This window comes from Plectropomus leopardus, chromosome 5 (genome assembly GCF_026936395.1).
Source record: "Plectropomus leopardus strain MGB_pleo_1.0 chromosome 5, ASM2693639v1, whole genome shotgun sequence".
NCBI classification, from domain to species: Eukaryota; Metazoa; Chordata; class Actinopteri; order Perciformes; family Serranidae; genus Plectropomus; species Plectropomus leopardus.
In genome coordinates, this window is record NC_142180.1 from 15674615 (window position 1) to 15699162 (window position 24548).

Sequence of the window (24548 nt, forward strand, 5' to 3'; positions counted from 1 at the left end):
TCATACAGGTGAAAAAAAAGACAGTTTGAGAGACAAAACTACAATGAACTCAGAGCATCACCATGTGCTTTTTATCTTGCAGAACATTACAAAAAGCTTTACCTGATAAGTGTTTGGCAGATGACCTTTAAGGATGCTGACGATATCGTCCATGTCAAGCCCCGCCCCCGTGTTTTCCTCCAATCCCATAGTATCACACAAGATGATCGGCAGAGGTTTTCCTCCTCGTCCAGCTTTCACTGAGTAGGTGCGAAACTGTCCAGTAAAATGTGCAATATGTTGAGAATTATTAATGACACAAAATTTAATATGTAGACATGACTCACTTTGTCTTTTTCAAAAGCTTGCAGGATTGGCACAGGATACCACAAAGACAGCTGCTGTGCAGTCAGTGCAAGTGCAGTCAGCAGCGTTGTCATAAGTACTTATTATGGTGATACATTATGTTGGTAAAACAGGCTGAGCAAAAAACACCTCTAACTTTTCCTCCAACCCGGTTTTTGGAGCAGATCCCAAGCCAGATTAAAGATCTGTCTCAACAAGTCTAAAGCCATGCTAGCAGCTTTGTGAAGCTGCAAATAGCCACAGCTGTGCTTTACAGGCCCAGTCTGTCGGAATTAGAGTAGTCTGTTGGTGGACAGGAAATATAATGTTCATAATTGTGTCTTCATTGCTTTATACTCACCTTAAAGTAAAACATTATTGTGATTTTGCTAGCTTAGAATGGACCCTTCATATATACATAGTGTGTGGGTCCTCTTCCCAAGATTTTGTCATGTTCCTACAGTAGCCCAGAACAAACAAAGCAAACACTGGCTCTCAAGAGGGCCTTTCATGTTTTTAGGTTACCTGAAGGACACTATATATTCTGGAAACAGAGGGGTGAACGGACAGGTATTTTGTTGTTTGCAATCTACTACCTCACAGCTAGATGCCACCAGATCCTGCATACTGCTCCTTTAACACAAATGCTAATAACAGCATGCTAAAATGCTCACAATGATAATGCTAATGGATATCATCTTAGGATAACCTTAGGATAGCCTTGGTATAGTATTACTAAAATTTGCTAATTAGTGTTAAAAAAGTAGAGCTCAAGCAGATAAGAATGCTATTAGTTGTGCTGATTTATCTTATTTATTAAAATTTCATTGACTTAATATTAGCACTAGAGCAAAGGAGAAATCAATGTCTGAACACAACTCCATGGCCATCCATCCAATAGTTGTTAAGACATTTTACTGAAAAGCACAAATTTGAAACTCTGATGGTGCTAAAGGTAAAATCGGGGGATCACCAAAGTCAGTAGGATTTATCCTCTAGGGAGCATCAATGTTTGTACCAAATTTGTAAAACTTGTGCAAAAAATTTCTGAGATAGTTAAATCTCAATCTCTCGACCTACTGGCTATCAATCTGACTTTGATTTAGCATTTGGGGGCATAAGCCATTTTTTCAGTGGTTCCAGTATAGCCAGTTTATCACTGAGATGTTAGCATGGAGTTAGAGTTGAGAGACATCTGCTATGACTAAACTAAAATCTACATCAAATGCAACTTGTCAATACTACTCAGACTACAAACGGAAACTAAATGCTTCAGATACCAAAATCTTTTCCTTTTGTGACCAAAATGGGGAACCAACCGACCAATAACAACCACTAGCATGGAATTCGTCATATCATCATAGCTGTCAGGGTGTATCATTGTTGGTATTTTTGGCTAAATAGGGAATAAAAAATCAATTGATTGTTGCAGGAGTAGCTTAAAAATGAACCTGTGTGGTGAGGCTGGTGGTAGAGGAGCCAGCGATGGCCTGGTTGCTCACGTGGCCTCTGAATACAGAGTTGATAGAATTGAAGAAACTGGACTTCCCAGCTCCAACTGGTCCAATGAGCAGAACCCGGACCTGGGACACAGAGCTGATTATGGGGCAGTAAAACTTGATGATGTCCATCATCTCTGTCTTCTTCCTGATGAAATAAGAGCAGTATTTAAACATCTTCAATTATAACTTCCTCAGGTCCTTTCTGTATAGCATGACATGGCATGGTGTAGTATACTGTAACATATAAAGAATAGTACAGTATAGTGGTGCCTCGACAAACTTACTCATTGTCCCAAACCACCGGCCTCCATGGCTTCTCAAATTCTGGGATCTCTGTTGAAGAGCAAAATCTGCTTTTACAAAACAATACTTTCTAATGTTTTTCAAATATCATCCAGCCATTCAGTTTTATTTTTGTGATATTTTTAACATTAACAATATGAATAATCAATTAACTTTCTTTCGAAGTTATGAAACATGATCAAGTGATTAAATCTAAAAAGAAAAATAAATCACCCCTCAGACATGTCTATTACTAAGTCTATTAATTAAAAACCACCAAACTGAAATTTTGACATTTATGAGTGAAAGGTTTACAGTACTGTTAATTATTTGTCAATTAATGCTAAATATGCGTCTGGATTACCCAAACTGCAGCTTTGTATGTATTCAGGTCTACTTTTACAGAGCAGTTTGGTTTCCAGTAACTAAATTGGTGGTGTTCATTGTGTTTTTCTTGGCAGAACCTAACGAAAATACAGATAAATAAGAATATCACTGACAGCTTCCCAGTAGGGCTTCCATTGTGTAAAGTGCAACAATCTATTTTTTAGGAAAACAAAAATGTTAAATGCTCTTGTTAAGAGACTCAGTGCTCATGAGGGTTGCCTTATGCCTGAAGATAAAATCTGTTTGAAACGTGCTAAAAATCAATATTTCTTTGTTAGAGAGAACTCACCCTCCACTCCATAGACTTCACACTCAATCAGGTGGAGGTCGTTGCCGTGCATTTCAGCAGCATTGAAGTTGTAATAATTTCCTGGACTGCTATGGACTACAGCTTTGTTGCCATTGACAAGAACCAACGCTTCTCCAAAATATGGACCTGAGGTGTTTACCATTCTGACTGCATTAGCGGGAGTGGTGACTGGATATTTGAGTAGCTTTTCTCCACTGAAGGTGAAAAGAAAGGCCTGGTCATCATACACATACTGTCCTGACTGATTGAACAGTTGTTTGGTGAAGCCTCCAAACACATAACCAGAGGCATTGTAACCCACAGACACCGTCGGGCAGCGGTTGTCACATCGTTGGTGGAAGGCTGGGCCAGTGAAACCATGGATGCTGGCCTTGTACAGCAGCTGGAGTTTGACGCTTCCCAGCTGAGAGCAGATTGTTTTCTGCTGGCTCCTGGTTAGTCTTGAGTCCATGCTAGGTGGTTGTTTGGCTGAAGTTCCTGATACTCAAGAACCTTGAAAGTGTCAGAAATCAAAACAAAAACAGATTTGAGGGGGGTTTAGCAGTGTATATAATTCAAGATCAAATGAGCAGTGGTGTAAACTGGATGTATTTAGTATGATTCAAGTTTCAAGTTGAGATACCGAAACAGTTTTCCCAAGATAGATATTACTGGTATTTGAACCTGGTTTTGGAGCATCAAATGCATCTAATATGTATAATAACCTATATTGTTTGATAGTCGGCAGCACACTGTATTGAGTCTAGTAGTGGAAAAATGTCACTTTTATCATTGCAATAATTGTATTTAGTTCAGTTTAAAGAGTTGTATTCACTGACTACGTACTTCATGCATTTTAGCACTTACATAAGTAAATAAATGCAGTGCACTGCTGATCAAATGCACTTTAGTATGTTCATTAGTAGGGGTGGAGGGGGAAATCAATAGAGCACAGTATTGCAGTATTTTGCATGCCAATATTGTATCAATAAGCTCACGCAGAATCAAATTTTGTATCATAAAAATGTATATTGCAAATGCAACTTAAACTTTTGGTAGCTTACTAGAACAATATAATAAATTGCTTTGTAAGTGTATTAGAGACATTTTGCTGCAATAAAAAATATTGAAGCAAGATGAAGAGGTTGAAAACTATTACATAAAGCACACATTGACTAAGTTATCCTTCAAAGACATAATTAGCAACTGAAAAGTTAGGAAATCATAATAAATTACAATATACTGTATGTTATGGCAATGTTCAATCTATCAAGGAACATTTAACATCGCAGGATTGCTATCATGACGTAAGTATTAAGATGATATTGTATCATGAGACCTCTGATGATTCCTAAACCTACACATTGGTAAAGTATTTGTGGTGGTCAGTTTAGACTTGTTTGTGCATGTACTGAACTCTAATGTATCTTGGAATGTAATATAGGGAGAAATATTTCTTTCTCTCAATATGTATGGCTTTTATTTAGGGCTTTGTTTTTCATTAACAGATGTAGGCACTAATTTAATTATAATGAATTAATTAAATGTTCTTGTGTAAATCATAGTTAAGTTATAATTTCTACCATATAATTGTCACATTTGGTCTTCCATACTGATCACATTCACGTTCTGTTGACTATGAGAGGTGTAACCCAAATCTTCAGAGGCCAAATTTAGTCCCTTGTTTTACCCATAACAAAACACTTGCGTAAATGCAACGGACACACATGTCGTAGTAAAGTAATGTCTGATTAAATGGAAACCGTCATCATTTCACTTTCTACTTATCAGAAACATCCCAAAAACTAGAGAAAAAACAGGACTAAACTCAATATCAATATCAATATATGACAGTCGTCAGCCCTGCAGCATTTAATTAACATCTGGTATGCAAACTGGCATCTCAGCTGTTAAATGTTACCTGAGATTGCAACTGTTCTAGTCGGCAGCAACAACTCCAGAGCTAACTTTGGCTGAAGGTATTTACGACGAATATTTGAGTTCTGTTACCTCCTTCTATGAACAAAATGCAGCTGAGTCACTTCCCAGAGAGATGAAGGTGCACAAAGCATGTATTAGCAGGGCGGAAATACTAGGGTGTCACCTTCAAAATAAAAAAGTAAAGTGCAATTTTCTTCTTCAAAAAAGAAAAAGCGGACTTCTTTTAGTGTGGAATGGATTTTTACGAGTCATGGATACTACTAAAGTCCTATTAGCAATAACAGTTCTTTAAACATGAACAAAGTAAACGTCATAGATGAGCTGGAGTAATGTGGAGTTTTGACAAAAAGCCTTTATTGATTACATGGCTTGCTCTTTCAACAACTGACTAAATTGAAAGACCCTAAAAAGCAAAACTTTTCGGTCTACATCTAAGTTCGGATGAGGAAATAACACCAGAGCCTTACTTTTTATGTCTTCATTGGGGTGTAAGTGATAATCAAACAACAGCTGAGACATTTTGAGCGTCATTCAGAAAGTACCTTTGGTAAATTGCGTATTTAATAGACATGCTCAACCCCTTTTCCTCAAGAAAACTGATGTGTGTTTAGAGAGTGCTTTCTAGGATGTACCCATTCAACACCACTATGACTACTTTATTTTATTTTTTTTGGAAGTATTGTTATTATTATTTCGGACTGAGTGCATTTCTTTTTCTTAGACTTTTTTTTTAAACTACAACTGTGGTGTCTTTCTCTCATAGCCATTTTATTAACGGTTTTGTATTCCCAAACTTTTTTGTGTGTGCACTTTTGGTGCAAACATAAACACGCGGATAAATATTTTATTTTGAAAATAATCACTGGAAGTTGAAGTTACATATAGACTGCCTTGACAGACACAACTTTTAAGTTTCGTTTTCCCATGAAACAGATACAATGTACAACAGCAGGACAGTGGTATACACTCAGTTGCCAGTTTATCATCCTCCCATGATATTTTAAGCATTATTTCAAGATGTGTGTTTGCTTGCTTTAAAATAATTACAGAATTAGTTGCAGGTTATATTCTAATTTCAACTTCAAGAGGCATTTTTTAAAAGTTAATCTGAGTAGAAAGTTCAGTTTTTGTTGGTTTGTCTGGGTTTTGTTTTTTGTTATTTTTTTGTTGGTTTTTTTTTGTCTGTTCTGGTCTTTTATTTGTTCTTTTATTTTGTATATTTTTGATTCTGTGCTGTCTGACATGCACCAATAATCCTCAGTTTTACTATCCATCTATGCACTTTGTAATACTATTAAAACACAGAATACCAAATATAATCATTTAATTTAGGAATCATTAAGGGTCTTGAATGATTTTCTTAGTTTCCAAATGCACCATTGCATCCTCTCTGGCCGGCAAAAACTTTAATTGTCATTGAGTGCGTTTACATCTTGAAGCACAAGCTGAATGTACAGAACATGTACCATACTATAATGATAAATGTGATTATATCTGTGAAAGACTTATGAAGGCAATAAGAGCTAGCTCTGAAAAACTGCTTTGTACTTGCTGACTATGACCTCAGCTTCAATCCCCTGAAACAACGAATGATCATGCAAGAGTGAAAAATGCTATAATGCAGTAATGAACACATTTCCATACTTGCAGTAATATCTAATAATGTGTTCACTTGTCACACATGTAATGAAATGTCCTACTAAATGAGCCAACACTGTAATAAAAGTGTTAAATATGTTATATTAAAATTAGTTACATCATTTGAACACTTAATAATGTAGTGATTTTCTACTAATTTAAAGAATTTGCAACCACATCAGAAACAAATTTGCGCCTGAGAGAGACGATCAAAGTGAGGATCAATTCACTGAATTTCTGAATTCAGACACTGGAGGTGCCATACAGTCCCAAGACATATTGAAGGCACTGCATCCTCCAGAATTCAAAGGGGTGCTTGGAGAACTCAGAGGAGGAAGTGCACAGTGAACCTGAACTATGCAGCATCACCTGCTGGTAAACAGATGGATGCATGGATAAATCATTCTGATGGACATTTCATTAGAGCTGGACAAGATATAAACATCTGCTGCTCAAAGTCTTGTTATTCTTTGACATCAGTGGTGCTTAATTGGTCACTAATCTCGTCAAAGTAATTATCTGTGAAGCGAAGGATCTGCATTACGGCGCTGAGCAGCAGGATGTCGCAGCTCTGGTCCACCTCCAGCTCCTCACAGTAGTTCTTTACCGGAACAACACAAGAAACTGGCACTCCAAGCCGTGCGCTGACCTCCTGCATCTAGGTCACAAAAAATGTACAAATTGGTTTGATTACTTGCCATCTCACTCACGTATTATCAGTCATTTTAAAACACATGAGCAATCAAGATTTGATTTACCAGGTAACTTAAGGGCCTATATGTTTCGGATGTGATACCATAGAGTGAAGAGCTCACAGTGAAGATGAACACTCTCGAATTAGAAACACTGTCAGTGAACCAGTGAAGTACACTTCAATCTGTCTGAATTAGATGACACAAACTAATGGAAACAAACCAGACTGAGACTGGCTCGTCAGCTTTCATCTTTTATGTTGACAAACAAATAAAAACATATTACAACCCTACAGTTCAACAACTCCTCTTGCATTTTTTTCTTCTATACCAAATCCTAAAAAAATCCTCACCATTTCCTTGATGTAGCCACTTTTGTAAATGTTTTTCACGTCTTCTTTCACCAAAGGGCAAGCTTCATCTGCTTTGGTTAGTAGGACAATCTGAGGAATCCCTGGAAACATCGGAGCAGGAAGAGACTCTTAAACATCCTGTAGATATGCTTTAGGTATCAGGTTGTAAATGCTGAGATAACACTTCTAAAATACTGCAAAATATTTGTGTTGCATATTAAGTGTCTTTTCTCTGACTTAAGGATAATTGTTAATATAGACCATATCACAGTATGATAAAGAGCTTTCACGTGAAAAATCCCTGCATCACATCAATAAAATGAAAGGCTACTGAACAAATGCAGCCTCAGTTGGTTAGTTTTGTGCCACCTAAAAAAAATCAATGGTGGATGTGATATCTTTTTAGATGGAAAAAAAAATGTTTTGCTACTGTCCAATCCACAGCAGTCTATTGTTTAGCTTCCCTGACTGTAGATTCGTTTTTTTTAGAACTAGCAAAGCAACAATGTACATTTGACTAGAATTACAGCATTGTGGTTGTATGCATCTGCGAACCCATTGCACTAACAATTTACATCCATGTCTTTGAAAAAATGGATGCTTCACAGACGTCCCCCAGCACCTCAGATATTTGACAGAAATATCACTGTTTCAAGGTGGGCAACCAAGATTAGTGTCACCAATCACACAAAAAAGTGTTTTTACAGAACATTATGACGCCATAGTGAAAATGACCTTTGAAGTGTTGAGATAAAAAGAGAATAAACTCATAGTACAGAATGCTGAAAAAAGCCACAGTCACCGTAATATGAATTTTTTCGACACACTGTGCTATATTTTGTTGAAAATAAAGTCATTATAAAGTCAAAGTTTTTTATGTTAAAAAAGTCACTGTATATTGTGTCAAAAAGTCAGTTTTGTATGTTGTAGAAAAAAATCTGTAAAGTATATTGAAAACAGGTGAAAAGTGAAGATGAAGCTGTCATCGATATATCCTGTCAGGCATTTGTGTGAAATTTTGTCATACTCAGCGTATTTCTGCCGTTTTATGAAGTCACAGTGACCTTGATGTTTGACCTTGAGAAATTGAGAATTCAGACACATTCTAATAATATTTTAGCGTTGTTACGTGACTAGATTTTGTATTCATTAATTATGCAGCATTTCTCTGTGGATTGTCAGAGGAATGCGGAGTACATGCTATGGGGACTACTGTTCTCCGTACATTGAGAAAATGTTTGAGGACACTCATGCATAAATGTCCTACTTGCAGTTGCTATAAGAAGATGAAACCATCATGGTTTTCAAAAGCTAAACTTGGTGAGCAAAGAACAAACTACAGCTCCTATGAAAAAACTACAAGCTGCCGAGAGTAGCATTAGTAGAAATAAAGCATTTACTACTTGTAAGCTAGTAGTTTACAGAGTTGATCGCTGAAACAATAAATTTTCAACTTCACTACCAACAGTTACAATGGCTATAAACCATTGTCTTGGCCAAAAAAAGTGGTGATTCTTTTTTTTTTTCATAGAAATTCTCTTCCTTTGTAATAATAAAAAAATTACAAACAACAGATCAGAAAAATATGTTGAGATAATCAAATCAGATGGGGCCCCTTGTTGGTCCACAGTGTGTACTATGTTGAGATTCAGAGAGATTGTACATATAACATATATCTTAATTTTAATGAAGTAGGACTCGTTTTCACTGACCCATTAGATTGACCTTTTTGCGGACAGCATCCAGCTTCTCCTCCAGCTTTGCAGGCATGATGGAAATTTTGCAGGCATCAATGACGTAGGCCACACAATGGATCTTATCATTAAGCCCTGGAGACTTACGATAGCTGTGAGCCTCCGAATGCAGAGGAGCAGAGGGATTGAACTGAGACAGCAGAGGGAAAACAGAGAAACAGTTGGAGTACTTTCAGCCAAATCTATAATTTATACTTTTACTTAATAAAAACCTGTACCTGATAACGGTCTGGCAAATGACCTTTGAGGATGCTGTTGATGTCATCTATGTCAAGCCCCGCCCCTCTGCTTTCCTCCAATCCCATGGTATCACAAAAGATGATTGGCAGAGATTTCCCTTCTCGACCAGCTTTCACTGAGAAGGTGCGAAACTGTCAAAAACAAAGCGGAAAACAAATGAAGTAACAAAATGGGGCAGGATTTTCATTTTGAAATCAATCACAACAAATAGAAATAATTAAGATGCAGGAGCTGACCTGTGTGGTGAGACTGGTGGTAGAGGAGCCAGCAATGGCCTGACTGGTGACGTGGCCTCTGAATACAGAGTTGATTGAATTGAAGAAGCTGGACTTTCCAGCTCCAACTGGTCCAATGAGCAGAACCCGAGCCTGGGACACAGAGCTGATTGTTGGTTTGTACATTTTAATACTCTCCATTAGCTCCTTTTTGTTCCTGTAGAAACAAAAAAATTTAATTTTTCATTCAGTGTAAAAGTGATTTTGTCCTGGTTGTGCTAGAAATATTTTGTGCACATTAATTTACCTCTGTGGTTGTATGGTTAATATATGTCAATTAGTCAAGAAATTGTATAGCACAGTGAGCATGAATTGTATACATTTTGACTGCTTAACATTTGGCACAAAAAGTGAGTCAGTTTAATCAACAATAGTTGGTATAGTTTGTCCAGTCAAGTATAAAAGCATTACATGTCATGGCATGTTGAACACATCCATTTGTGACATACTGTGGTATATTATACTATAGTAAAGCATGATAATAGCATTATGTGAGGGTTGGTCGCTCTGTCTATCTTACTGAGATTCCCAGTTTATACTCCTCCATGGCCTCTCAAGTTCTGTAGTTTCTGTTGAAGAACAAAAACATAAAAACAACAAATGATCAAATTTGATTTAAAAAAAATATCCACCTTCTTCTTGTACAAAACATATCAGAAATATTGTTTTTAATGTTTTTATTACCTGCTGTTTGGGTTGACTTATGCAGATGAAATACTGCAATTATGTAGCCCAATGAAAGTTCAACAATACCACCTGAATTTCAGTGTTAAACTGTAACTGAAAATAGCACTGGTGACATAAGGACGGCCTCAGGGAATGAAGAGAAATACTTGAGGTGGGGTTCAGAAAAGTTAAGGGTTATTTTTTTACTAAAGGGAGGGTGGTCTACAGTTATTTGGACAGCAGGAGGATCTTCAAGCTTTTCTCTGCATTCTTATTCTTTCCTTGTCACATTTAAAGCAAAGAGCTGGCTGAGCTGTGCATATTCTGCATATCCATCTTCAATGAAAACATTGGTTTGTGTCACCTTGCATGTAAAAGTTTACTTCACCTACAGGTACCACAGAATGGCAGCACACGTCATCAAGCTTTAACAAGTTAATGTAATTTGATATTTTTAATGTTGCATTGTTTGAACAGTCATCTGGAGGACACATGTGGCCATGCCGCTCAGACAGTATATATTTTTATGTGATTATGAAACACACATACCATACTACAATGTATGTGACTGATTTCTTACTTTCTGTTATTATTTGGAATCCAGCAGTGGGGAGTCATAAGTATATGCTGCTGCTACTGCACACCTGCTGCATGTACTTGGTTCATTCATGTCAAGGCTGTAAAAAGATTTTTTTGCAGCTCAAAAAAAAAAGACTGCAGCTAGAATATTCACCTTTAATCTATATACACACATATACATATTTACCTTTATGTATATTTAATTTTCACCTATACATAAATGATGTTTTTCACTCACTTTTGAGTTATGTTTTGTTTTTTGTAAAATATGGTATTTTGAGATACTGGAGGGAGGGTTTTGCTGTTTTCAGGGGAGAGTCAAGAAATATTAAGTACTAAGTTGTGAAGGGCCTAACTTTTGTATAAATTGAAATATAATATTAAAATCCCCTTCCTATCCTAGTAGGTAGTGTATACTCCCTAAGACAAATTAGTTATTAGCCAAGTATTTGGTTTTGTCTTTAGAAAAGTATTTGAACAATACTAGACAATGATATGAGGGAATCACATAGTGGCCATAGTTGGTACATGTACATGTAGACAGACACATTAAAATATCATAGAATATACTGCCAAAGCATTAAAAATCCAAATATGGCATTTTATAGTGAACTCACCTTCAACTTGATAGACTTCACATTCAGTCAGGTTGAGGTCGTTGCCGTGCATTTCTGCAGCATTGAAGTTGTAATAATTTCCTGGACTGCTATAGACTACAGCTTTGCTGCCATTGACAAGAACCAACGCTTCTCCAAAATATGGACCTGAGTTAGCGATCATTCTGACTGCATTAGCGGGAGTGGTGACTGGATATTTGAGTAGCTTTTCTCCACTGAAGGTGAAAAGAAAGGCCTGGTCATCATTCACATACTGTCCAGACTGACTGAACGGTTGTTTGGTGAAGCCTCCAAACACATAACCAGTGGCGTTGTAACCCACAGACACCGTCGGGCAGCGGTTGTCACATCGTTGGTGGAAGGCTGCGCCAGTGAAACCATGGATGCTGGCCTTGTACAGCAGCTGGAGTTTGACGCTTCCCAGCTGTGAACGGATTGATTTCTGCTGCCTGCTGGTTAGTAAGGAATTCATTGTGGACAGCTGGTCTGCTGAGGTAGCTGTATAGGACACAAAAGAAACACAAATGGATTAAAAATGCAGGATATCTAGACAAATAAAAGCAGATCTATATATCTAGTAAATCATTAAAACTATTGAAAAATCATCATAAAACTACATTTCACAAAAAACAAATACTTTAAAAATCAGGTATAAAAACAATATTTAAACAATAGCATGACAAACTAAACCTAAAAAAATGAACTCAGAGTTTACTGCCTGCATACATTACTGGACTGGTACTGGGTGGATTAGATGAGACCTTCAGTGATTTTAAATATGAATATTGTGAGTGGTGAACTGTGTTAAAAACATACACATGTCAAATGATTCACCAGCTTCTATTATCAAATGCATGTGTATTTCAAAACTATTAAATTCTGTTTAGTGTATCAACAGTTAAAGCCCCCGTGTGTCAATGATCTTTTTTTAACACGAAATCTCAACATTTTTATTTTCCATTTGATTTACCTTTAAAATATGTAAAATACTGACTTAAAGTGAATGTCGTATCTTGAATAATAATGCCTGAAATAACATTGTCTTTTAATTTACTCTTTTATTATTTTTAGATTCATCTCATTTATTGAAAAAATGCAAAACTAAGAGCATATTTTAGCTAGTGTGGCACAGGGTCGGACAGAAATTGAAGTTATTTCCTGTCAGACTGAACAAAAAGTTTCCCAGGTTTGATAGTTGGCAGAACAGTAACTTTCGATTTCCTCGCAGACTGACAGAAAAAAATGGTTTGCGACAACTTCATTATTAATACAACCATAGCCCCGGGATAAACACTGATAATGATTTTTTTCCAGCATCGCCCCGATTTTAACATCTCTTTACGGTTTGCACTTTGTTGTACAAAAGTTAACTCGAACTTTGTCACCACTGTGCCACACCCTCTGTCATAAAAATCAGCCAAGCCTTAAAAATCCACTGACACAGGCTTCCATTGGAGATAGACAAAATAGGCCTAATAGGCTAAACTTTAAAATAAGTGTTTATATAATACTAAATGAGTATTTTCAACCTTACCTCCTTATCTTCTATATAAAGTAGAATGGTGACAGGTGACGAGCTCTAACCCTTCAAAGGAACCGTGAGCAGATCCAACAATGCTAGGCAGGTGTTTCAGAAACGAAACTTAAAGTAGCCTATCATAACTGGAATAATTTAGCCTTCAAAATAAAACTTGTCTTACTCAGAATAAAGCACTTTACGGTATCCTTAACATGATGTAAAAGTCTGTACTCCTTTTAGTTGCCAGTTTGGGTGCAAATGGAAGAGATTTATTTAGGGTTTGGTGAATAAACCCCAGTCTGTGCTTAAAAGTTTCAGGATGGTGCCAACTGTTAATGAGGAAATGCATATCTCTGGTAAAATTTGATCTTTAGCATAAACGACCCCACCCCATCTAACTATTCAGAAAGCTATTTGTTCAGAAATTTAATTTACAGTTGCTGCTATTTCCCAGTTTGCAGTTTGAAGTCCACCAGTTGAAAATCAATCATAGCAAACTAATCAGAAAATGTAGCCTTGTGCTGTGACAGAAATTAAAGGCACACTTTACCCCTAAATCAAAAATACAGTTTTTTGTCTTACCTGTAGTCTTATTTACCCTCTGAGATTTTTTTTGCTGCCAGTAGGAGATATCAGCCAGAGATGTCTGCCTTCTCTCTAATATAGTCTAACTGGGTGGCACTAGGCCTGTGGTGCTCAAAGCACCAAGATATACATTTGAAAAAACTCAACAGTAATGTCTCCAGAAAGCATGACTTGGTTACTCAAGATAACCCACAGAACTTGTGAGAAAACTAAACTTGTGTGAAATGTCATGTAGAAACTATTCTATAAACATTATAGCTGGTGGGCTGTGCCTGCATTTGATTCAAGCCGGTGGATGTGGTTCAGTATTAAGAAAATAGTCTGTGGATTATCTTGAGTAAACAGGTCATTATTTTTGGAAAGAGGCAATGCTGTTGAGATTTTGTCTTTTTCAAATAAAGTTAAATTAGATTCTATAGATAATACAAAACATGTCTCAAAAGTAAGAGCCCATGAGGGAGGCGGTCATAGAGATGTGACAGTCATGACGATGTACGAGGGAATATTGTAGGTTTACATTATAGTATAGTATATTTTAAGAAAGGATGTCCACCTGGACAAGCATCCTGAGACATCTTTCAGAGAGAGAGAGATGCCAATAAAACCATACAATCTAAAATAAAGTTTTTGAACTTTGTAGTAAATTGGCCTGCCATGGTGATGGTATTGTGGACAGAATATTGATTTTGCAAGATATTCATTGTGTTGACTGATATTTAAATTTAATATTGATTTAAATCAAATGAATTATGATTTTTGTTTCAAACAAAGGTATTTCTTCCTTCGAAGAAAGGCAGAATATCTGGACAGTATATTAGTAGTGTGACGGATGTGTACCTACAAACACAAGGAGAAAATATTAAGTACGAGAAAACTGGTGAATGCACACCACTGCTACCTGCCACTCAGGAACAATTGTGTTTTTAGTGATGATTTTTGTATGAGACCAGTTGCTCTAGAAATAAGAAATAGATTACACTTAAAAATTAAATATCAAAGACTGATTAAATATTAAATATTAAATATCAAAGACTGATTGAAGACTGATTTTATTCTGATTCATATAAGTATGTTTCATTTAATTTCATTAAAAATCTGGGAGCGTTAAATTTTACATGGTTAAACTAAAAAGCAATTTATGTGACAATACTACATCTCTGACACCACTAGGATTCGCTGAGGTTGAAAATGTTTAAATCCTACACACCAAGTCCCTTCCTTTACATGTGAATGAGGATTTTCTTAAAATGGTTTGAATACATAGTTCAAATGCTCAGAAATATATGTTTAGTCTGTCTTTGGCCCTGTGTGCTGTGGTGTATTGTCTTGGAAAAACAGGTCAGCATACTGCAGGATGTGGTCGACAGCACTAAGCAGAAGCACGTCAGTGTTGTCATCCAGGTCCAGCTCAGACGAGTAGTTTTTCACCGGGACGATGTAAGAGGTGGACATGCCCAACAGATCTCCAGCTTTACCCATCTACAGACACACACACACACACACACACACACACACACACAAAGACGTGACGGTAAGATTTTCACACCATCGGTATGGTTGAGAAACATGCAATGACAAACATAATATAAAAATGACCATCACAAACAGTGTGGTCTGTGAGGAGTGACAGTAGTTTAAGTTATTCTTAGAAGAAGAGGAAACAAAAGTGAAACGCATCTGTTTACTCAAAGTTTCTCATTTTTAAAAATGTAACTGTTGCAAAAATCATAGAATGAAGTCTAAAGACGTTCTGTGATAGCAAACTATGTACTGTACTTTGATTAATCCTTACTACTGCAACAAACTCAAACGTATAAGAATGGCAGGTCGTTGATAACCTGTCCAGTGATCATTTGCTATTGTGACAATATTGTTTGCAAGCCTTTGTTGGTTTGTCATCTGGTAATGTGAACCCAAATAAGCAAAATAATAATGAGCACCAAAGTTAGTTTTCCAACTGTTCCAACATAACTGTGTTGACACAAATTCTGGTACTTCTCAACCTGTACTCTGCATGAGGATTAAACCCTCCGCTGTAATTAAGCTAATGTTTTCTTAGACCCTGAGCAGTCCATACATTTTTTGCTGCTCCACTTTTTACGCCTCTGCGCTGGGTTGTCTGTCTATCTATCTTATTCACAAACGTCACTTGAACTCCACAATGAACTGTTTAGATTTTGGTGGTCCTGGGTCAAGGTCACTGTGACTTTGTCTGTCTCATTCTCATGAATGCAGTATCTTAAGAGCACCTTGAGGGAGATTCCTTGAGTTTGGCAAAGATGTCAACTTTGACTGAATGGATTAAAATTTGGTGGTCAAAGTCACTGTGGCCTCAGAAGACATCTTTTTAGTTATAACTCAAGAATACATACACTAATTATGACAAAATTTCCAACAAATATTTAGTTGGAAATAAAGATAAAGTGATGAAATCTCATATCCAAAAATCTGCAACATCATAATAAAATAATAAAAAAAAACAGTAATAAAAAAAAATTTCTGGCCATAACTGTGTCAAAATCTCAGGAACAGAAGAAGAGATATTTGGTCAGACACATCAGACACTAAATTGGTGCCACTAATCTTGAAACTGTGCCAACTGTGTAGATCTTCTGTGCTTTAGGGGAAAGATGTGTGCCTGTGAAGCATCCATGTTTGCACAGAAACACAGAAATTCTAGATTTATTGTTAAAATGATTTAATAACCCATTTATTTTGTATCCACATTTTAATCTACATAGAAGTGGTGAAAACACAGTTTTGTCTAAGTCACTAAATGAAAAAACATATTGTTAATTGTTGCATTTTTTAATATTTTGAGTGCCGGTAAGTAAGCAACTCAGTCTTCATATGGTTAATTTACACCTACCATGTCACGAATGACACGGCTCTTGTAAACCTGGGTGACATCTTTGGCCGTTTCTGGACAAATCTGGTCAATGTGGGTGAGCAGAGCCACCTGGTGGACACCTAATGGACAGAATACATTGGTGTACTTGAGGTTTTACTGAAATAAAAGTTTTTAATGTTACATCCAAATACTGACAAGTAAGATAACAACAGCGCTTTTGTTTAGTTGATCTCTTAAGATGGTTTCAAGCCCAAAGTTGTTATGCACATTAGTACCTATGTGGTTCAAACCAAAGCAAATTCAACAAAACTAAACAGAGGTCAGTGATATCATAATGCAATATAAATCTGAAAAGAAATTCCAAACAATAAATCTACATGAAGGTAACATTAAGAAGTATAGCTCTTCCACTATGGTTTAAAAAGTCAAGACCCATATTTTTTCAACGAAAGGACTAAATCTGTGCGTAAAAATGTCTGTTTTCTTACCCAGGTCACTGATGTGCTCTCGGAGCCGCTGGAAGGTGGTGCTGAAGAGTTTGGAGTAGGTCACGATTTTAGAGGCATCCACCACAAAGGCCACACAATGGATCTTGTCTTTGAGGCTGGGCCTCTTCACATAGCCTACAGTCTCAGACCTCACTGGCTGATCTGGACGGAACTGGAGGAGAGAAATGAAGATATTAAATAAAAAATAAAAAAAATCTACTAACTTAACTAAATCAGTGCTAACATTTGCAAACTGCAAAGTGTAGCTGAAGCGGACAGGGATGTAATTAGTTTTGCAAGTATTTACACGAATCAAAGTTAAGTTATTTTATTATATAAATTTATATACGTTTGTTTGTTTTGTTTTGTTTTTTCTCTCCATTGTAGTTTTTGTGCGGCATCGTTGCCCAAGACAAATTTCCTTCTGGGGACAGTAAAAGTTTATCTTATCTTATAAGTATTGGAAAAAGGGATTTTTTTTAACTGATGATGTACCAGAAAAAGGTCAGAGGGTCACAAAAGTCATTAGGATACATCCTCTGGGAGCCATGAGGGTCTGTATAAAAGTTTGATCTAATCTATCTGGTGGTCGAGATATTTCAGTCTGGACCAAAGTAGAGGACAAAACAACCAACCAACACACTGACATTCCCATTTTTTTGGGAGCAATGCTGCTAGCAAACTTAAAAAATGCAATATTACAATAGTGATCTCACTCACCTTGTGTCCCTCGGGTACATGACCGTTTATGACAGACAAGATGTCATAAAGGGTCAGTCCAGTCATCTCTCCACCCCCCATCCCACCAATATCACACAGCACCAGTCCAGTAGGGTCTTTTTCCTCCCCACCCTGGATGCTGAAGGACTGCAGCTGACAGACATGAGATGAAAGTTAATGTTATGGATGCCTAAGGCATGGTAGCAGCTTCTGGCTCATTGGAGGTTTGCACCAACTCTGTCTTCTATTGAATAAACCTGAAACATTATTGTTCTCTATTACTATTATGTAGCTTGTCTTGTATGTCTGTGTCTACATTTTAACCTTTTGATTTTTGCTGATCTTCAATAATCGCCTTGAATTCAGCATCATGAAAGTTCATTCTTGACCTGAAAAACATCTGAAATGTGGAGTTTGTCAGCTTCATGACAACCAGACAAATTCCATTCTCTGACAAAGACCATGAGACTGAAAGCATGACAAAAGCTAGGAAGTGGACACTGAGTTAAGATGTCTTTGTCATGTGAAATTTTTAATTTTGCATGAAGTAATGTTCATTTACTCATTTAGGATAAGTGGTAGTGAAGAATGAATGAATGAGATGATGTTTTACAAATAAACGTGAAACTTGCCTTTAAGATAATTGTGGCCAAGGAGAAAAGGCACAATTCTTATTGTATTTTGCAAGTAAATAACTGGCAGCACTTTGACCACAGATGGTCTTTCTCAGTGTCACAGAGCAGTCGGAAAGAGAATGCAGTGATTGGGCATTTTTTTCTTTTTTGTGGGTGAAATCAGTGTCATGTTCAAAAGCCAAATACGGTCCACTCTCCTGTCACTATCGTCCCATTTCCTAAAAAAAAATCAGCTGATATTGTCTATGGGCCCCCCCAAAGAAAATGTCAACAACTGTAGTGATTTCTTTCAGTTGCATGTGATTGCTCCATTTGTACCTTCTTGGTGAAGTTGGTCGAGGAGGAGCCCACCATGGCCCGGTTGGTGACTCTTCCATTAAACACAGACTGAACTGAACTGATGAAGCTGGACTTTCCACAACCAACCGGCCCCAGGAGGAGAACCCGAGCCTGAGTCACCTCCTCACAGCTCGGTCTGTATGAGCTGACGGTCTTCATCAGGCTTGTCCTTTGCCTAGATTACATTTAAGAAACCTGCTGTTCAGAACACTTTAAGTAGAATAAAGGCATGGGAAGAGTGCATTCACCTAAACGGAGTATTAACGAAATAATAATGTGTTCATAGATTTTCTCGTTGCTTTAAATGAGCAGAACTATATTCATTTGATTTCTGTGAACTCAGATAATTGCAAACTTGACTTGAATATCAAAGTTATACTCACTCTTCTGTCCACTCCATGTTTCTCCATTGAAATTCCAGCTGAGCTCCTGTGGAGAGTTTAAGAGCTGATGAGGATTTATGGAATATACAGTTTCCTATGTTTCACCTCTTTCACCCAACCTCTTCTACGTGCACCAGACAAAGGACTTGTCTCTGTACTTGTCTTGTTAGATCTTAGTGCTGCATTGGACACCACTGACCATCACATCTTACGTGTATTACAGATACTGGAACGTTTTATTGGCATTAAAAGAACCACAAAAAGCTAGTTTAAGTCCTATAAATCAGCATGATCCCAGTTTGTACAGGTAATGATAAATTCTGCATGCACACCAAACTTAGTCATGGAGTTCCACAAAGTATTTGTACCAATATAATTCACCTTGTTCATGCGTCCTTTAGGTAATATTCTTTTTTCATATATATATATATATCTATATACACATAGACAGATAAATAGATCGATAATCTGATGTTCAAAATGCCAGACATTGGCCCCAATCAGCCAGGCCATTAATCTGTCGACCCCTAGGAAACGCTATAAATTTTGATTGTTACTCAGATGATACCTAATTATATTGATCAATTAACCCAGATGAAACCAATCAGTTAACTAAACTTCAGCAGTGTTGTGCGGATATAAAGACCTGGATGACCTACAATTTTCTGCTACTAAATTCACAAAAAAATGAATTTTTAGTGCTTGACTCTAAACATCTTACCCTGGCCTCTAAGGAATCTCAGCGTAATCTTTGCTCCAGATATGTCCTTTAACTCCCACATAAAACAAACCTTATGCCCTGCATTTTTTAAATCTAATTCAGGTAGGTACTACCTGATAGTACTACTGATAATACTAGCTCAGGTAGGTTTTTCTTTAACGACATGTCTTTCCTGCTGTGTTTGTGGCACTCAAAGCTAAGTGTTTTTAATGAGACACCGTTGCCTTTCCAGCCATATTGGTGCCAATCAAGGGTCATGCAGCTGTCTTTCCCTAACATTAGTTTGTGGCAATCAAAGCCGGTTGTTTTGTTTTTTTAGCAACATGCCTTTCAAGCAGTATTTGTGGAACTCAAAGCCGAGTGTTTTTAGTGATATTCCGCTGTCTTTCTGGCCACATTTGTGCTGCTCAAAGCCTACCTCTCAACCCCTTACGCAAGTCCCCCCATGTGACTAACACTTACCATAATCTTTCCCCAACCATAACATGTAGATCTGTACATGTAAATCTAACCGCTGACCCCCCTCTTACCGCCAACCCCGTCTGCGTCAAGATACAACACAAAAAGCAGCCTCTGGCGTCATTTTGACTTGTGCCCGAATACCAAAGTTATATTAGTAGACATGAGACCATGCTGATCTATCAAGAGTAGGCTTCAGACTCGACTCTTTGTCAAAACATATTAGTTTGAAAAAGCTTTGTTAGGCTGATATATAGACCTAGACTGCTGGTAGACTCCCCCTCCCCACTTCTCCATTTGCAGATATTCATGTTTCATAAAAGCATGATACTAACTTGGCGTCTTTGCAGGCAGCTTTGTGATTTCTCGTCTCAAAAGTTCCACTGGATCGTGGTTGCGACGGCTGCCATGGTCCTGCTTCAAGCCCAGTGCTGCTGTTATTTTTATGAGTGATGTCATTGTTATTACTACTATTATTATATTATACATATACACATTATTGTCATATACATGCTATCATATACTATCATGTATTATTTTATACACATATTATACATATACTATCATTAGTTATTATTATTAGTTTAGTTTTACGCATATTTTTATTAATATTATTTTAGTTATTTTAACTATTATTGTTGCTCTATCTCCCTCCCAAGAAGCTCCCAAGAATATCAGAGGTCAATTTTAAGCATATTGATGTAAAAGAAGGCAATTTCTTTTTTCCTGCCTTGGCTGAGGAGGTTGTGAGGGACAATGGAACAAATTTGAGATTCCTATATCTGTGTTGTTTCCTTTTTGTGTTTTTTTTAGCAGCATGTCCGAACAATGAATAAAAACCACTGGAGTAAATAATCAGTGGCAGCGCAGACCATTGACAATTTTCTTAGTATGGAGCCGTTTAGTAGCTTACCTGGAAATGTAAACAAAGGTTTGTCCTCCCTTTTCTCCGTTGAACTGGCACTTGTAACTTTGCTGAGACAACTTATGGATCCTGCTGATGTGCTGAAAACAGGCTTGGCTGAGGTAGCTGGAGTCGTGGAAGGTTTGGTTTGGAGTCCAAATGTAAAGCCACCCAGACTGATAAGAAAAACAATCACATGCTTGAGAGGGAGAGCATATATAAAATGAAATCTTGGAATCAGCCAAAATGCTGATTTTTGCCAGTATAACAAACTGATTATTGACAGAGTAAACGTACAATGCATCAACCCTAAATTTAAGTATTTCTCATATTTTGCTAAATAAATAAATATTACATACACTGAAAAGCATTGCATTCATGTCTCCATCGGCTGGGGTGACATCAAAATAAGAGTATGCATAATAATTTGTGTTAATGCCACCACAGAAGAAACTTTATCATCACTAAAATTAAGTGGCAAAAATGTGGATATATCTATACTGGTACCTGTTACTGGCCCAATGAGTTGTTATATAATGGCATATTGGATATCAGCAAAACAAATCCAGTATTGGGCATCCCTAATAAATATGCTTACACTACATATTCAGTCCTATGGGCTGTTCCACAGTGCCTTTCAAGTTTTAAAGTTTTTCATTTTCAAATGGTATTAATTTGAAATTTACAGGTTTTAATATTTTCCATGAGTACCATATTTTACTAAAAATATAAAAAATAACCCTCATTTTTTTAATTTCTCACCATTATGGTACTGTGCTGCTTTAAGGAAAAGTAGGCTACCCAAAAGCGTACCCTCACAAAACGTTTTTTTTTTTGAAAATTTCTTTAGATTACACTGTCTATTTTATTCAAAAAAAGAGAGAAAATGACATCATAATGGGTATCTTCCTTTAGGCGGTCAAATATCAGTCTGTCTGCAAACGATTAAGAAAGTCTGTGAATGAGATTTGCCGTCTCCTACACAGTGAAGGGACTAAAATTTACCACAGGTTTCTAAAGTTAATCTAACTATCATCATTTCATATACATTTAATTAAAAGGCTTTTTACAAAAGTGAGTAAAATCGGCAACAACAGTCTTGTAACAGGTTGGCTGGACATTTGGACAAAATAACTATCATCTTAAAAGAACGTCTTCTGTGAAACTAAACTTTGCAAAATCTATCTGCCTTACTTCAATCTGAGTGAAATATTACCCGATTTTTTCTCCTGTTTCCTTCTGCATATTGGCTGCTGCGTGCAAATCCAGACGTGGCGAATAATAACCACACAGTTGGAGAGAGGTGAGTCCGTTTCCGAGGAAAAGAAAGTGAAACCTAAAGACATCGCAGCGCATAGAAAAATGGATGGTGCATTCACGTGCTCCTTGGACAGTCCCATTTCCAGCTTTGAAAAATTGGTCTTCCGACTTCAGTGTTTTGGTGTGCTCGTGAACTCTCTAAAGATTCCTTGTATTCTATTGGCCAGAGCATTTACACAACACGTTGATAACAGTGTAAAGCTTTATATTATTTAAGTGCCCCAGACTGGTTAGTGTAGACCTACCAATATTGCTGATAAATAACTTGTTGGGTCTAATTAATCTAGGTCACTTTACCTGGACAGTAACTGACGGTTACATCATAATAATGCAAACGACATATGTGCATTAGCATTAAATTATAAATTAAATTATATTTATTACTAATTACCAAACATTTAGGCTACCTTTGAATCAAAAGGAGACCGTGCTTTTGCCGTTAGGGCCCCTTGGCTTTGGAATGATCTGCCTGCTCACAGAATTATTATTATTATAATTATTATAATTAATTATTATTATAAGCAACATCAACCTGTTTTAGATGTGCACGTGCTAAATGAATTCGCTAACTTTTCCAAAAATACCGACAACACGTGAATGCAAGATAAGCACAGCAGATTTATCTGCAGCCTACAGTGCGAGCTTGTGGCTAACAAACATGATCACTTGACTTTTTGGGCTCTTGGCATGAAGATGAGAAAATTACTGATGTTATTGAACACACATTTCAGCATTTCAGGACAATGGTGATTATATTTGTTGGCACCTCTAACATCTGGACATGACTTAAAATGAACAACTGTGGATTACATCTGTGGATGATTATCCCACCTAAAAGAGGAGGATACCAACAGGGCAAGTTTCACAAAGGTTCATCCTCAAGTTGTTGTGCAACTAATGTTTTCAAATTTAGTTTATACATATGCATTTTCATTTCTCTAACATAGCCTCCATTTAAGAGGGTGACTCTGAGTTTAAAATACTGCAGAAACTATGACATACACCGCTTTTAGTGAGAGAAAGTGTGAAAAAGACTGATTTTGCTGGTATATTTTAAGAGCAAATAGCCCATCAGATCTTATATGACTTAGGTCAGGGAATGGTGGAAATGTTTCTGATGTGATTGAGGATGTGTAAGATTCATAGCTAGATGGATGATGGTTGGACTACAAATCAGTGGGGCCAGACACGCAGTTTCCCAGCTAGCAGGGAACGTCCCCACAACATTGGCTAACGTTACCTACAAATTGCAATAATGTTTTAAAGAAAGCATTTTAATCTAATGTTCAAAGAACCTTTTCAGGATGTTTAGCATTTCAAATAATGTTCCTATAAGGTTAAATGCTGATTAAGATGTATCGTTTTAACTGCAACATTCTGAGGATGTTTTAGTGATGTTGAAAGGTGACAGATTATAGCGTTCTTGAGAACAAAGGAAGAACATTTTAAAAGCAACATTCAGAACACGTTATTGAGGCCTGAGATGACAGACCTTTTTTTCTTTCAAATGTCTTTTTATTTATTGACAATATTAAATAAAACTAACTGAACTTTTAACAGTTTTTTGTTTTCCACACCTTTTTTTAAATGAAAATTTAATGTAATGTGTTAACAATAAAAAATATTTTTAACATTTTTTGATGTTTATAGAGAAAACTTGCCGCTGAAAACATTACTAAAATATTGCATTGGGTGCATGTACCATTCTTGAGTACAGTTACTCAAGTAAAGAAAAAGAGGTATTTCTACTTTAGAGGATAAAACAACCTTGCAGCATGCATGTGTGGAGCTGGAACAAATGCACTTAAATTAAGTTAAAAAGCCCTTATTCAAAACATAGTTACTTAAATTAAAACACCAACTTGTTTCGACCCTAAAGTCTTCATCAGGGTGCAATTCTGGATTCCTGATAACCTTTTCACACCTTGATTTTACCTTAAGGTTGAAACCAGTCTGTGTTTTTATGCAAGTAGCCATGTTTTGAAAAAATACTTTTAACTTCATATAAGTGCATTTGCTCTTGGTCCATGATAAAGAGTCCTCGAGCACACCACTACCTTGTTCTCACAAGTTTGATTCAATATT

At 36.7% G+C, this 24548-nt stretch overlaps 3 protein-coding genes across 5 annotated transcripts in view; all 3 read right to left on the reverse strand.

Annotated features, from left to right (window-relative positions):
* Nucleotides 1-4865, reverse strand: part of LOC121964977 (interferon-induced protein 44-like) — a 34674-nt gene extending 29809 nt beyond the window's left edge. Inside the window, exons 1-5 of one of the 2 annotated variants that reach the window (XM_042515156.2) lie at nucleotides 4795-4865; nucleotides 2785-3297; nucleotides 2111-2159; nucleotides 1776-1971; nucleotides 103-255 (exon numbers count right to left, since the gene is read on the reverse strand). In XM_042515156.2, the coding sequence (XP_042371090.1) occupies nucleotides 103-255; nucleotides 1776-1971; nucleotides 2111-2159; nucleotides 2785-3256 (870 nt within the window). In that variant the 5' untranslated portion in view covers nucleotides 3257-3297; nucleotides 4795-4865. Of the gene's footprint in view, nucleotides 1-102; nucleotides 256-1775; nucleotides 1972-2110; nucleotides 2160-2784; nucleotides 3298-4705 lie in introns of both variants that reach the window. The other variant, XM_042515150.2, reaches the window with a different exon arrangement.
* Nucleotides 4866-5052: 187 nt separating this feature from the next.
* On the reverse strand, nucleotides 5053-13377 carry LOC121964995 (interferon-induced protein 44-like). Its single transcript, XM_042515167.2, has 8 exons — nucleotides 13074-13377; nucleotides 11540-12037; nucleotides 10198-10246; nucleotides 9639-9834; nucleotides 9381-9533; nucleotides 9121-9292; nucleotides 7409-7509; nucleotides 5053-7021 (listed from the first exon to the last, which is right to left on the reverse strand). Exons 2-8 carry the CDS (start codon nucleotides 12009-12011, stop codon nucleotides 6827-6829), a joined length of 1338 nt encoding a protein of 445 aa, XP_042371101.2. The 5' UTR covers nucleotides 12012-12037; nucleotides 13074-13377; the 3' UTR covers nucleotides 5053-6826.
* A 1299-nt stretch (nucleotides 13378-14676) lies between these two features.
* On the reverse strand, nucleotides 14677-22515 carry ifi44g (interferon induced protein 44g). Of its 2 annotated transcripts, XM_042515175.2 has the most exons (9): nucleotides 22360-22515; nucleotides 21153-21319; nucleotides 20575-20673; nucleotides 19060-19105; nucleotides 18656-18851; nucleotides 17703-17855; nucleotides 16983-17154; nucleotides 16513-16613; nucleotides 14677-15122 (listed from the first exon to the last, which is right to left on the reverse strand). In XM_042515175.2, the coding sequence occupies exons 1-9, from the start codon at nucleotides 22497-22499 to the stop codon at nucleotides 14931-14933; spliced, it is 1266 nt and encodes a 421-aa protein (XP_042371109.2). In that variant the 5' UTR covers nucleotides 22500-22515; the 3' UTR covers nucleotides 14677-14930. The 2 variants fall into 2 exon arrangements, with proteins under 2 accessions (XP_042371109.2, XP_042371117.2); XM_042515183.2 differs by lacking the exon at nucleotides 20575-20673 and having other exon boundaries at nucleotides 22360-22514.
* Between the last annotated feature and the right edge of the window lie 2033 nt (nucleotides 22516-24548).